This window comes from Balaenoptera ricei, chromosome 4 (genome assembly GCF_028023285.1).
Source record: "Balaenoptera ricei isolate mBalRic1 chromosome 4, mBalRic1.hap2, whole genome shotgun sequence".
Taxonomy (NCBI): domain Eukaryota; kingdom Metazoa; phylum Chordata; class Mammalia; order Artiodactyla; family Balaenopteridae; genus Balaenoptera; species Balaenoptera ricei.
This window is the reverse complement of record NC_082642.1, coordinates 101,127,607-101,142,335: the sequence shown is the minus strand read 5'-3', so window position 1 is coordinate 101,142,335 and position 14,729 is coordinate 101,127,607. Positions and strand designations below refer to the sequence as shown.

The window sequence follows — 14,729 nt, the reverse complement described above, 5'->3', positions numbered from 1 at the left end:
ATGAGAGCTCCCCCTTCTGGTCTTCTGACTCTACTTAATTCAGGTTTCTATTTATTAATTTTTTACATAGGTGTTAAAAGTAATCTAGAGATGATTTAAAGTATACAGGAGTATGTGAATAGGTTATATGCAAATACTATGCTATTTTATATAAGGGATTTGAGCATCCACAGATTTTGGTATTTGCAGGGGATCCTGGAACCAATCCCCCTTGGATACCAAGGGACAACTGTATTACTTCTTCTTGCACAGTGGACTTCAATAAAATTAAAAACTTAATCTTATAGGGAACACACATCTTATCCATCTCTCATTGGTTGGGGAACAAACATATCATGGCCCTTTTTCCTTATGTCTTCTCAAGATGGCCCCCTCTGGACTCACTTCCTTTCCTATTTTCTTTCAGAAATCTGAACTGTTACTGTAGGAGGACACATTAACTCCATCCGTCTCATGGAGGGGACGCAGCATCCAAAAGCCTTTGCCCATCTTTCCCAAAACGTTAGTCCCAACTCTTAATAGTTCCTCCTACCACACTTGCCTCTGCCTATTCCTAAAGCCAAAACTCTGACCAAACTCGTTGTTTTATATTTGAATAATTATGACTTCTTGCCTATCAGTCCAAAATGCTACCATCAAACGTGTCTAGCATTTTTAAAGAATTGCTTTGACTACTTTACTTTTTCCCTCATATCTTAGTTATCCATATCATATTCACAGGCCTGGTTTTGATTTCTAGGTCCCTTTTAGTCTATCCTACATTTATCAAGCTCCCTCAATCTCTTCCTGACATTCTTTTCTCTTGTTAAATCCATTCCTTTATACATTCATTCCATTAACTGTCACTGAATTTCATCAACGCCCAAGGCCTTGGAGTGGATGTTGTAGGAGATATAAAATATACATATTTGTCTTTTCTCATCTGACCACCTCATTTACAAATGTTCCAAGTAATTCCTTTCACCTGAAATGTTTATAAACCCCAAATTTATAGTGTTACCAATCCCGCTTCACTGAAAAAAATTTCTGCCTAAGTAGCCTGGGGAGGATGGTCATTAGTCAATAAAAAATTGGCCAGTTAATTTTACAAAAAGTGAAACTAAAGAAAGGGATAGAAGAGTAAAATAAAATGCAGACCATTAAAAGTAGAAGCACAAACATGTCATTGTTTAGGATCTGAGCTACCAAAAGGCAAGTAACTTTCTGAATAATTCTTTTGAATAGTCCAGAACACAATGGTCCATAAGACTGTCAAAGCGGAAGCTACGTTTTCAAACTGCCAGAGATCTACCTTAGTACTTGCATGCAATTCTAAAAAGGGTAATTTAGGAAGACATCCCAAATTCATACCCCAATTTCCCAGGATCACATGGAGTATATAACAATAGCCCTGAATAGAGGATTGAAGCACCCCCCTGTGTACTAAGCCAGCTGGGTAGTACAGAACAAATGGTGTGGGCAACTTTGGTATTTGTAACGAGGCTCAACTGGGCTTAGTGTTACACTGTCCATCTCTGATGGAGCCCTTTGTCATTTATGCTACAGAATGCTGAACAAAGAGACATTACAATTCCTACCTGGTGATCTTCCTTGAAAGTTTGGATTAATAACTCTTTCAGTTTCTTCTTTCTTTCTTTTGCCATTTTTTCTTCATCCAGAAGAATATGAACACTTTGAAACATGCCTTTCTCTAGATTTTTTGGAGAATTTTCTTCTTGCTTTTTCTTCTCTCTATTAATAACAATTAAAAAACACTAATATGAATAATAGACTTAACAATGAGTAATTAGAACATACCATAGTGGAATGAACACTGAATTTTCCATCAGAAGATAGAGATTTTTAGATCTGGCCCTAAAACTACAAAGTAGGGTGATTTTTTTTGAGATTCAGTTTATTCCTTTATAAAATACAGTTAAATGAAATAAAATTATTATAATGTACTCTGAAAAGGAGAAAGCCTTATATATATTTTAGTAAAGTATTTTTATTAAGTTTAACATTGAGTGATACCTTGATCAAAATTTGAGAGATAACAACTATCAGGTATTCTCTAATATAGACATAAGTTCTCTCTCTTCTTACAAGGGGAGACAAAACAGGACCCTCAGGTAAGAAAGGAATGACATTTTTCCCACAAGGTTTTTACAAGGTTTCTAGGAAGAAAAATAATAAAAGAATCAGATGTTACTGAATAAGGAGAAAATGGAATTTATATTAATTCTAAAATAGCTGTAAAGGGAAAAAATAGAACTTAATAACAATAAGGAAAAGGACTTCAGGCAAGTTAACAAGAATCTCTTAGTAACTTTGTTGCTCATATTTCTGGTTATCTCTTTCTCAATCACCTACCTTTTCTTTCTCATCCAGGTCATCCCTCTTACACTCAGCAATCCAAGCCAGCTCATAGCCATTGCCTTCTTATTGGAGTGTATTAAACTACACAGGTATGTGTAAGTGTATAAGGTATATATTTTATCAATGATATAGTAAAGATAGCATCTAGTCAGGAATCTGGATTCATGGGTTCTGGCCACAGATCAGCTGTGAAAACTCAGGCAAGTCACCCAGTCTTTCTGAATTTCACTTTACAGTTGTGGAAACTCAAATTGAGAGAGGGATGCCAGAATAATCTATAGACATTCATTCATTATCATATATCGTACAGGGGGCACACAATCTTATTACTGGTGATATGAACCATCATTTGGTTAAGGTGGTTTCTCCAGTGTAAAGTTGCTATTTTTCCCTTTGTAATCAATAAATCTCTTAGAGAAGATACTTTGAAACTATGCAATGAAGCAGATTTAGGACACCTTACAAATAAATTAAAAAAGCCCTACCAACAATAAAATTTTATTGACTCTTTCCAAACTTACTAATGCCATAACAATGTTATATTAGATAGTTACAGACAGATCATAGTGGGCATTTAAAGAAATATACTTCTAATACCATGGATGTAGTCGTTTAAAAAAAATCAAAATACGTATCTGTTATGAAAGCAATGTTTGCTCATTGTGCAAAATTGGAGATGTATAAAAGCCATCCATATTTCTACCCAGAAGAAAACCCTGATAACATGTCAGTGCTGTTTCATTGTACAACTAGTATTTATTAATTTCTCCAATATTTATTAATGTGTTATTATAAATAATATTATTTTCATTATCTTTGTGTACAAATCTTTGGATTTCTGATCACTTTCTACACTTGATCTTAGCCAAAAGGCCGAGAAGCGATTCTGATCACTTTCTTAGGGTAGTTTTCCTAGGACTGGAATTCCCCGGTCAGTGATAATAACATTTTTATGGCTCTTATTGTTTATTGCCAAATTGCTTTCTGGAACATTTAAACCAGTCTGTCCACCTAGAAGTGCTGCATATTACCTGTCTCACTGTATCTGTGGATAAGCTTTTTTTTTTTTTTGCCCACTTTTATTTATTTTTTTAAACATCTTTATTGGAGTATAATTGCTTTACAATGGTGTGTTAGTTTCTGCTTTATAACAAAGTGAACCAGCTGTACATATACATATATCCCCATGTGGATAAGCTTTTAACTTTTAAAAGAAATGACTGGTTAGTGAATGTCTGTTGAGTGCCCACTGTGAGCAGAACTTCCTGCTACCATCAACTATTACTTGTTTTCACAATTTATTTTAGGTCAGCCTAGATTCTTCAGGGCTTGAGAACAATCTAAAGAGCAAGGCTGACCTTAGCAAGAACTCACTAAAAAACTGGAGATTGCTTTCTGAAAGGAAAGGCTTCTGGAGGAGGCCTCAGCCTGGCACTTGGAAGAATGAAATGCACGTCCACTGCCGAGCTGTTTTAAATTGGGTTGGATGAGAGCAGTCAGGAACACAGGGGGAAAAGCTGTGTAGGCTGATGGGGGTGGAAGGGGGTGGCAGGCTAATAGGTCTTTCTGGCCGCTCAGTTTGAGTATTCAGGCACTTCAGGCACGTTGTCCTAAGGCTTTTGCAGTTTATGCACCAGTGCTGTTTCTCAGAATAAATACATTAGTTATTTCATTTATGAAGCTCATTTTCTGCATGAGGATACACAACAGCACTACATCCTGTGAGGACTATTTTGATTTCCCTCTTATGTCAGATATTCTTTTTCTTTATCAGTGGCAGTAAGGCAATGGTGACTCTCTGTATGATTATCAGAAGATAAGACACTGAGGCAATTCACAATAGAATGAGGCACAATTAGCAAACGTGCATAAGGAAACGTGTTCAACCTTACAAATGTTCAGGTACACAAAGAGATGCACACTAACCAATAGAATACCTACTAAAAGTGCAGAAATATTGAAAATGATGATCTCCCCAATGCTGAGTGGGGCTCACTGTCAGCAATCGTGTAAATATGCACAACTCGTCCGGAAAGGAATTTGGCAATGTTTCAAAAGTCATAAAAAACCTACACAATTTACCTCAGTAATTACACTCCTATGAACATAATTCAAAAGAATGAAAAAGCTCTATGCTTAAGAATGCTCACTGCACTATTGGTGAAAAATCTGAAATTAGCTGAAATGCTTACCAGTATAGGGAGTGGAGGTCATTACATAAATTATGGTAGAGGAACTCAATGGAGTAATATACAGACCTTAGGACTCCAGGCGGTGTGGTTATTACAACAAGCAGAATAACAAATTAAATGTACTTTATGGTTGCAGTTAAGTTCATAAAGGGACCAAGACCAGGAGGAAACGTGGAAAAATGAAAATAGTTAACTTGTTAAGACGGTGGACTAGTGGGTGATTTCTCTTTTGTGCTTTATTATTGCATGGTCTGTGCATTTTAAGGACCTTTAAAGTACTTCCAAAATGACTGCTTAAACAAAAATACTTCACGCTGCTCATCGTGGCTGGCTTACGTTTTCCATGCTTCTTCCACAGTGCGTCTCCTCTCAATTATCTCCCTCCGCAGCTTTACCATCTCCCTTTGTATCTCCTCCTCCTCTTTCTTGGCCTCTAGAGCCTTCCTTTTTTTCTCTTCTTGCACCAGATACTGAGCCTCTAAGAAGGCTGATTTTTTCAGGGTCTTTTCAATTCTCTGGCGCTCCAGTTCTTTCTCACGTCTTAAGCGATTTTCTTTTACCTTAAAGAGAATACAACAAGGGTGAAATGCAGCCTTTCAAGTAGAAAGGGATACGCAAAACCTTAGAACACATTTTGAAGTTCAGAATACAACTACTTCGAAACATTTTGGCCCAGAACCCCACTGTTTATCAGAAAAATAGGGGAAATTCATTTGTTTACTGGGTAATGGCCTATACAAAATTTTAAATGAAGTCAGGCGAGATGACTCCTAACAATTTGGGAATGATCGGCACTACAGAAAAGCTGAAAATCCAATGGGTTGGATGCTAAATTCTGGATTCTTATTTAGTAATGATTTTCAATCCATAAGATTTTCCAAGGTGTACATTACTGTTATTTATTTAGGCTCTGTCTGTATGTTAATTATAATTTAAGAAAGAATAAGGATATTTTGGAGAGGCTACTTTGTGAAGGCTAGAACAGTGATTTACTGCCTTAAAGGAGCATCACAACCTTTTATTCAATTCTATCTTTATTTGAATATATCAATGATTCTGGATCATATTTGGAAATCAAAACCACAAACTTCACAGATATTTCTGAATAAGCACAATCATTTTTTTCAAACTCAATTCTTTAGATTAGCTATGAATTAAGGAGTGGTCCTTTCCTTCCTGCTTCATTTAACTTTACCCTTATCTTACTCTTCAGTTATGATAAGACTTCTAGATAATGGCTACCTCTTACTGAACCTTTTCTCTTCCCTTTCATCATAAATCCAAACCAGGATCATGCTTATACTCCAGTTTCTCTCACATCCTTAGTGCTGCTTTGGCATACATTATGGTTAAAGTAATCAGAAATTCAGTGTTATAAAAAGATAGCATACACACATATAGACATTAATTCTACTCTGGTCTTGGTTCTGGACATGTGGAAAAGACTTGGTCTTTTGGACTTCCTGAAGTTCCTCTACAAAGTGTTGAGATGAATCTTTTTCCTATAACCTACTATTCCCTTTGGAGAAAAGAAAGTTCCCATACGCCTTTCTAATTCAAAACAGCTGAACTAGATTTAATTCAGCTCTGTCCTCCCTTTCAAATTATAATCACAAAATAAGTGAATTTTTCCACTGTCTAGAAAAGAATTATCATTATAACATTCACCAGAATATTCATGATATTAATATCTTGATGTCACAATACCAAATCCAAATTCAAGCAAAACCCAATCTACATATTTATAATAGGAAGTATCACATCCAAACTAATAAAGTTTAGCTCACCGCTCTCATGGTCAAAATCAATTATCCCTCTTTTTGGTTTTCTTAAATAAATTGTTTCTTATCCTCAGCTTATGAGCATTATTTTTCTTCTGAAGTTCTTATATTTTATTTTTATTCTTTCTAACCAAACCACAGATGGCACCCTTTTTCACAATAAAGCCTAAGTCTTTATTTAAGCTTATTAAATGTGTTACACAAAAATTGCTTCCTGTTATCCATTTTAATTTTGCTTTTCCCTCCCACCTGCTTATGTCTCATCTCCATGGTAAGATGAGGATCCTTCTGCCACTTCTTGTCTTGGTTTTCATTCATTCCAAGATCTTCCAATATCCCAGAATCCACCACGTCTTTATGGAGCAGATGGTCTATGAATTTTTGAAAGGTGGTACTTTCGTCTTCTTCCTCCAAATAACCACATAAATCTGGGGGAAACATAACAACAACAAAGAAGGAAAAAGTTTTTAATTTTTAAAAAATTTAATTTTAGTACAATTTCCATATTTATGTAAATAATCCTGGTACAATAAAAATACAAAGCTGTGAGTGTTCAATAAATAGTAACTGATAATGCCAGTTGGATGAATACAGCCCTCAGCAATTACCTTCAACTAAGAGGAAAAAACCTCCACCCATGAGGAATTGCCCTCACCCAAGTCACTAACTCCCTCACTGCCAAATTTAAAAGCTATTACTTTTACATTTATGTTACAAGGATCTAAACATCCTTGAGGACTCCATTGCTCTTTTTAAAAACGGCTTTACTGTGGTATAATTGACATACAATAAACTTCTAAATATTTAAAGTCTGCAATAAGCTTTGACATATATAGATACCAGTAAACATCATTACAATCAAGATAATGAATGTGTCTGTCAGCTGCAAAAGGGTCCTCATGCAGATTTGCAATCTCTTCCTCTCACTCCTCCCCATGCTCTTTGCCCTATCCCAGGCAACCCCAGACCTGCTTTCTGCCAATAGATTAGTTTAAATTTTCCAGAATTTGGTATCAATTAAATCATATACTATGTACTCTTTCTGGTCGTCCTTCTTTTACTCAGCATAATTATTTTGAGATTCATTCATGTTGTTGTATCAATAGTTTATCCCTTTTTATTGCTGAGTAGTATTCCACTGTATGGGCATACCACAATTTGTTCATTCATTCATCTGGGGATAAACATTTGGGTTGCTTCCAGATTTTGGCTATTACAAATAAAGTTGTTATGAACATTTGTGTACAAGTCTTTGTATGAACATTTGCTTTCTTTTCTCTTGGGAAAATGCCTAGGACTGGAATGGTTGGATCACATAAGTATGTGTTTAACTTTTTAAGAAACTGTCAAGCTGTTTTCCAAAGTGGTTATACAATTTCACATTCTCACCAGCAGTGTAGGAGGGTTCCAGTTCCTCCACATCCTTACCAAAACTTGGTATGATCAGTCTTTTAATTTAAGCCATTTTAATAGGTGCGTAGTGGTTACTCATGGTAGTTTTAATTTGCTTTTTCCTAATGACTAGCAATATTGAATATCGTTCTTGATGATATTCTATTTAGTTCCATACATTATTGAAAAGGGGGTACTGAAGTCTCCAACTGTTATTGCTGAATTATCTATTTCTCCCTTCAATTTTGTCAGTTTATGCTTCACATATTTTGGGGCTCTTTTGTTAGGTGCATATATGTTTACACTTGCTATGTTTTCTTGATGGATTGACCCTTTTATTATTATAGAATGCCCTTCTTTGAGTAACAATTTTTTATCTTAGAGCCTATTTTTTCTGAGATTAGTAAGCTGCTCTCTCTCTTTTGGTTACTGTTTGCATAGTACATATTTTTCCATCCTTTTATTTTCAAGCTGTTTGTGTCTTTGACTCTAGACTGTGTCTCCTGGGACAGCATATAGTTAGGTCATATTTTTAAGTTCATTCTGCCAGTCTCCATCTTTTGATTGGAATGTTTAATCCATTTACATGTAATGTAATTCTTGATAAGGCAGGATATATGCTTGTCATTTTGGTATTTGTTTTCAATATGTCTCATGTAAATGCCCCTTGTCAGGATGAAAAATTTACCTTTTATTACTAGTTTGCTGAGAGTTTTAATTAGGAATCAATTTGTCAAGTATTTTTCCTGTACCTATTGAGATAATCATATGTTAGTTAATAATTTTTTTAAATAAATTTATTTATTCATTTATTTATTTATGGCTGTGTTGGGTCTTCATTGCTACACACGGGTTTTCTCTAGTTGCGGCGAGCAGGGGCTACTCTTTGTTGTGGTGGCTTCTCTTGTTGCAGAGCATGGGCTCTAGGCGTGCGGTCCTCAGTAGCTGTGGCATGCAGGCTCAGTAGTTGTGACACACGAGCTTAGTTGCTCCACGGCATGTGGGATCTTCCTGGACCAGGGCTCGAACCTGTGTCCCCTGCATTGGTGGGGGATTCTTAACCACTGCGCTACCAGGGAAGTCCGTTAGTTAATAATTTTGATAAACATCCTTTTTTAATGGCTAGGTAATATTTTTGTTCAATGTTTCGATCCCAAAAAAAAGTAATACTACAAGCATAAGATGAGTGAGGCCTGATAAGATACTAGAAGGTAATAACAAATCTAAGTAAAGAGATATAACTAGATATATTAGCACCACATGAAAGAAAGTAGCAGTTTCATTATATTTCAGACATGCTTCAGAATAAATATTACGTACTGAAATGCCTCACTTCAATAATGATATCATTAAACTAGAAAACATCCAGAAGGTGGCAACCAGTATATCTAGAAACAATGTGATATAAAGAACTGTTGAGAGTACTGGTGCTATTTAATCTAGGAAGACTGATGTATATGAAAGATCAGATATGATTACAACTCCCACAAGAAAAGAAAAGACTGTTTTTGAGAGAGAGAACATGATATTATTTTCTGTTGCACAAAAGGGTAAAAGTTACTGAGGACAAAATCCTAATTCTCCTAACTAAGAGAGAATTTATGAATATTAGAGCCTCACAACAGCTGAATGGGCTCCTCCCAGAGTGCAGGCTCCCTATCCTGGGAGGTGTTCAGGCAGAGATTGTATTACCCCATATTAGGGATACTATAGAAAAATCTCTGTCTAAGGGGGTGAAGAGGGTAGATCGGATTAGGTGATCTTGAGGAGTTCCCTAACTTTAAGGGCTCATGACTTTGTGATTTACAAGCTGGGGATTTTGTAGTGTCCTAAACAAGGGAAATGCTGCAAGATGAGTTCACCAGGGGTGTCTGAGCCATGCATGGCAAGATGCCACCACCATCACTATGCCTACCCTTATGCTTAGGGAAAAAAATCTTAGACTCTTTGGGTACAACTGAGGAATCCTCACAAGTTAGCTATTTAACTTGTCTGGCACTAACTCTGTGTACAAGTAATAACCTCCCTTATAAAGATATATGAAGCATTTTGTAAATACAAAATGAGATATCAATGTTTAAATACAGTAAAACATTTAAAAGCCATCAAAGTAAATGGTCATCCAACAATATATGGAAAGAGGCACTCTGAAACAGCATTAATTGCCATTATAATCATAAGAAGAATTACAAATAATAAAATATTTTAATTTTAAAAAAACCACGAATTTACTGAGGATATAGATAAGTAATTTAAATTGAATCAAGAAAAATTAAAACCAATTACAAAACTAAGCAAAACACAGAAAAGTCAAATAACATATCATTTATTATTCAAAACAATTAAAAAGACTTCTTGGACACATTCATTGGATGTTAAAGCTTAGCACAATTAAATAAGTTCTTACCATCGAACTTGTCATATTTCAAATGCCCGTTGGCTTCTGGCACAGGAGGGATACGTGACACAGTGTCTTCAGCATCATCGTCCCCATCACTTGCTAGTTCTTGCTTAAGTTTGGTATCTAACCAGTCATTGACCAATTCCTGAGCTGTCAATAAAACAAAAACATCTTTTTACTTCGGAGACTTTCTTCATTTGCTGTTTTCATTCATTCAATAAATGTTAACTGAGCACTTATCATGTGTCAAGTACTGCTCTAGATGTTGGGAATACAGCAGTGAACAAAACAGGAAAAATAAAAGCTACCACCATGAAGCTTATGTTCTAATTGGGGAAGAGAGACAATGAACAAGCAAGTCAGAAAAACAGAGCAGGAGAAGGAGAAATGGTGTACAAGAAATGAAAGATGGGTGTTGATAGTTTTAAATTAATTGGGTGGTCAAAGGAGGCCACACTGAGAAGACATTTGAGCAAAAAAGGGAAGGAAGTGAGGGAGTGAGCCATATGGCTATGTAAGGGAAAATTAATCCGTGCAGAGGGGAAAGAAGTGCAAAGGCCCTAAGGCAGTAGAGTGTCTAGTGTATTGGAGAAACAGCACGGAGGTGGTATGGCTGGAGGAATGAGTGAAGGGAGAGTAGTTGGAGATGAGGTGGAAGAGGTAATGTAGGGATCAGGTTTAGAGCAGTGGTTCTAGAGCAGTGGGGGTGATCTTACTCCCCAGTGGACATCTGGCAATGTCTGGAGACATTTTTGGTTATTACAACTGGGGAACTGGGTAGAGGCCAGGGATGCTGCTAAACATCCTACAATTCATAGCACAGGACCCACAACAAAAATTATCTGGCCCAAAATATCAACAGTGTTGAGGTTGAAAACACTTTGTTTAGATAAGTCTTGACAGCATTCTAGGTACTTTGGCTTTTACTCTGTATGTAATGGGAGGTTTTTGAGCAAAGAGGTAACATATTTTAAGAGCAACACTCTGATACTATGTTAAAATAGACCATACGGGGACAAGCTCAGAAGCCGGAGACAACAGTTGAGAGACAAATATCCAGAAAAGGGGTGATGATGGCCTGGACCTGAAGTGGAGGTACTAGAAATGCTCAGATTCTAGAAAATAATGTTTTGAGGTGGGGTTGACATGATTTGCTGATGAGCTGGATATGGGATGTGAGAGAAAGAACTCTATAAGGTTTTTGGCTTAAGCAACTACAGGATAGAGATGTCATTTACCGAGACAGGGAAGACCAAGGGAGCAGCAGGTTTGGATGGAAGGTTGGGAGTTCAGTATCAGTTGAGTTGGGTGTGAGATGCTTATGAGACATCCAAATAGGGATGTCAAATAGGTATTGGCTATATCATCTGGATTTCAAGGGAGAGGTCCAAGCTGAAGAAATAAATGTGGGTGTTGTCAGCATACAGATGGTATTTAAAGCCATAGAACTGAATGAGATCGGCAAAGGAGGAAGGTAGATAGAGAATTGGTTCAAGGACTAAGCCATGAGGAACTCTAGTATTTAGGGGTTGAAGAGATAAGGCAGAACCAGGTAAGTAGACTAGGAAGGAGAGACCATTGAGGTAGGAGGAAAATCAAAGAGTATGATATCCTGGAAGCCAACCTCCATTTGGATTTCTTTCTTAGTGACATTCAGAAAATCTTCTTAATTATAGAGGTATGAGAGAAGATGTCTACTTTAGCATTACTTTCATCATTATCACACAGCTCTTATGGATAGGGCATGGGCGTTTCAAAGAAGAAAAATGTCTATTTCAGTATTATCTTCATCATTGTTATTATCATTATTGCACAGCTCTAAGGGAACGGAGTGTTTCCAAATACTAAATGATGCCAAGAGACATTTAACATAGATAGGAATGCATGATATGTAAAAATAGAAAAAAATGAATCAAGGTGATAAAAACTAAGTGTAAAAAGTACGCAAGCAACAGACACTACTGGCCTTCAGAGGAAGGTAGAGAAAGGGAGCAGATATTTACTGAGACCCTGTGTACAATAGTTCACATATTTATAATAAATTATGTGTAAAATAATTTTGATCTACTAAATGCCATTTATTAGTAAATAGAGGTTTACTATTAAGTGCTCCAAAAGAACAAGGAAAGAGAACGTCTCTTGGAGGGTTCAACTGTAGTAATGCTTCATGTTGGATCAGAGGCTTGACACTACCTCAAAGCAGAGTTTCTCAAAGTATGTTCCCCAGAACACTAGTTCTTACTGAATATCAATAGACAGCTGATGAGAGGAGGAAAAAAGGATATAAACCTTTGAAACACATGTTCTGTTCATACACTAGTACTTTCTAATGTGGATCACTAGTTTCTCAGGATATTAATATGTAATTCAAGATAAAAAGAATTCAGGTTCTAGGAAGCTTGGAAAATGGGGTAAGTAAATATATATTTAACTGCAGGACTTTTTGGAAACCTTGAGTGGCTAAAGTATATTGTGTATTCCTATTGGTGGGGTGGGAGAAGGGGTGGGTAAGACATAGCCTTGCCAACTTCTGAATCAATCTCCTTTCTCCAACTCCAGTACCACTGACCACCCAAGACCAAGTGCCATTACAGCTCACAGAGACCAGTGCAATAGCCTCCCACTAGTCTCCCTTTTCCCTCTTTTTCTCCCCTATAATTCATTCTTCATATATTAAAAAAATTATCCTACTACACCTCTGCTTAAAACCCTTCAATGATGTCTAATCATACTCAGAATACAATCTAAATTCTTTCCCCAGGCCTATAAGGCCCTATGTGACATGTCTTCTGCTCACTCCTGCAAGCTCACCTCCATGGGGAAGCTGCAGCAACACGGGTCTTCCTTCAGCTCCTCAAGCACACCATGCTTGTACTTTAACTTTTTATTTTTTTTTAACATCTTTATTGGAGTATAATTGCTTTACAATGGTGTGTTAGTTTCTGCTTTATAACAAAGTGAATCAGCTATACATATACATATAGCTCCATATCTCCTCCCTCTTGGTCTCCCTCCCAATCTCCCTATCCTACCCCTCTAGGTGGTCAAAAAGCACTGAGCTGATATCCCTGTGCTATGCTGCTTCTTCCCACTAGTTATCTATTTTACATTTGGTAGTGTATATATGTCCATGCCACTCTCTCACTTTGTCCCAGCTTACCCTTCCCACTCCCTGTGTTCTCAAGTCCATTCTCTACATCTGCGTCTTTATTCCTGTCCTGCCCTTAGGTTCTTCAGACTTTTTTTTTTATTTTAGATTCCATATATATGTGTTAGCATACAGTATTTTTCTCTTTCTGACTTACTTCACTCTGTATGACAGACTCCCACCATCCACCTCATTAAAAATACCTCCATTTCATTTCTTTTTATGGCTGAGTAATATTCCATTGTATATATGTGCCACATCTTCTTTATCCATTCATCTGTCAATGGACACTTAGGTTACTTCCATGTCCTGGCTATTGTAAATAGAGCTGCAATGAACATTGTGGTACATGACTCTTTTTGAATTATGGTTTTCTCAGGGTATATGCCCTGGGTCATATGGTAGTTCCATTTTTAGTTTTATAAGGAACCTCCATACTGTTCTCCATAGTGGCTGTATCAATTTACATTCCCACCAACAGTGCAAGAGGGTTCGCTTTTCTTCACATCTTCTCCAGCATTTATTGTTTCTAGATTTTTTGAGGATGGCCATTCTGACTGGTGAGAGGTGATACTTCATTGGAGTTTTGATTTGCATTTCTCTAGTGATTACTGATGTTGAGCATCCTTTCATGTGTTTGTTGGCAATCTGTATATCTTCTTTGGAGAAATGTCTATTTAGGTCTTCTGCCCATTTTTGGATTGGGTTGTTTGTTTTTTTGATTTTGAACTGCATGAGCTGCTTTTAAATTTTGGAGATTAATCCTTTGTCAGTTGCTTCATTTGCAAATATTTTCACCCATTCTGAGGATTGTCTTTTCACCTTGTTTATGGTTTCCTTTGCTGTGCAAAAGCTTTCAAGTTTCATTAGGTCCCATTTGTTTATTTTTGTTTTTATTTCCATTTCTCTACGAGGTGGGTCAAAAAGGATCTTGCTGTGATTTATGTCAGAGTGTTCTGCCTATGTTTTCCTCTAAGAGTTTTATAGTGCCTGGACTTACATTTAGGTCTTTAATCCATTTTGAGTTTATTTTTGTGTATGGTGTTAAGGAGTGTTCTAATTTCATTCTTTTACATGTAGCTGTCCAGTTTTCCCAGCACCACTTATTGAAGAGACTGTCTTCTCCATTGTATATTCTTGCCTCCTTTATCAAAAATAAGGTGACCATATGTGTGTGGGTTTATCTCTGGGCTTTCTATCCTGTTCCACTGACCTATATTCCTGTTTTCGTGCCAGTACCATACTGTCTTGATTACTGTAGCTTTGTAGTATAGTCTGAAGTCCGGGAGCCTGATTCCTCCAGCTCTGTTTTTCTTTCTCAAGATTGCTTTGGCTATTCGGGGTCTTTTGTGTCTCCATACAAATTGTGAAATTTTTTGTTCTAGCTCTATGAAAATGCCATTGGTAGTTTCATAGGGATTGCAATGAATCTGTAGATTGCTTTGGGTAGTATAGTC

The 14,729-nt window shown here is 36.7% G+C and overlaps 1 protein-coding gene and 1 pseudogene across 5 annotated transcripts in view; both read right to left on the bottom strand.

Annotated features, from left to right (window-relative positions):
- Positions 1 to 14,729, bottom strand: part of CCDC191 (coiled-coil domain containing 191) — a 101,230-nt gene that overhangs the window by 73,334 nt on the left and 13,167 nt on the right. For all 5 annotated transcript variants that reach the window (XM_059921098.1, XM_059921100.1, XM_059921099.1 and 2 more), the window contains 4 exons: positions 10,131 to 10,274; positions 6,581 to 6,759; positions 4,887 to 5,110; positions 1,578 to 1,731 (listed from right to left, as the gene is read on the bottom strand). In XM_059921098.1, coding sequence (XP_059777081.1) covers positions 1,578 to 1,731; positions 4,887 to 5,110; positions 6,581 to 6,759; positions 10,131 to 10,274 — 701 coding nt within the window. The remainder of the gene's footprint in view (positions 1 to 1,577; positions 1,732 to 4,886; positions 5,111 to 6,580; positions 6,760 to 10,130; positions 10,275 to 14,729) is intronic.
- Positions 3,139 to 3,243, bottom strand: LOC132365612 (U2 spliceosomal RNA; annotated as a pseudogene).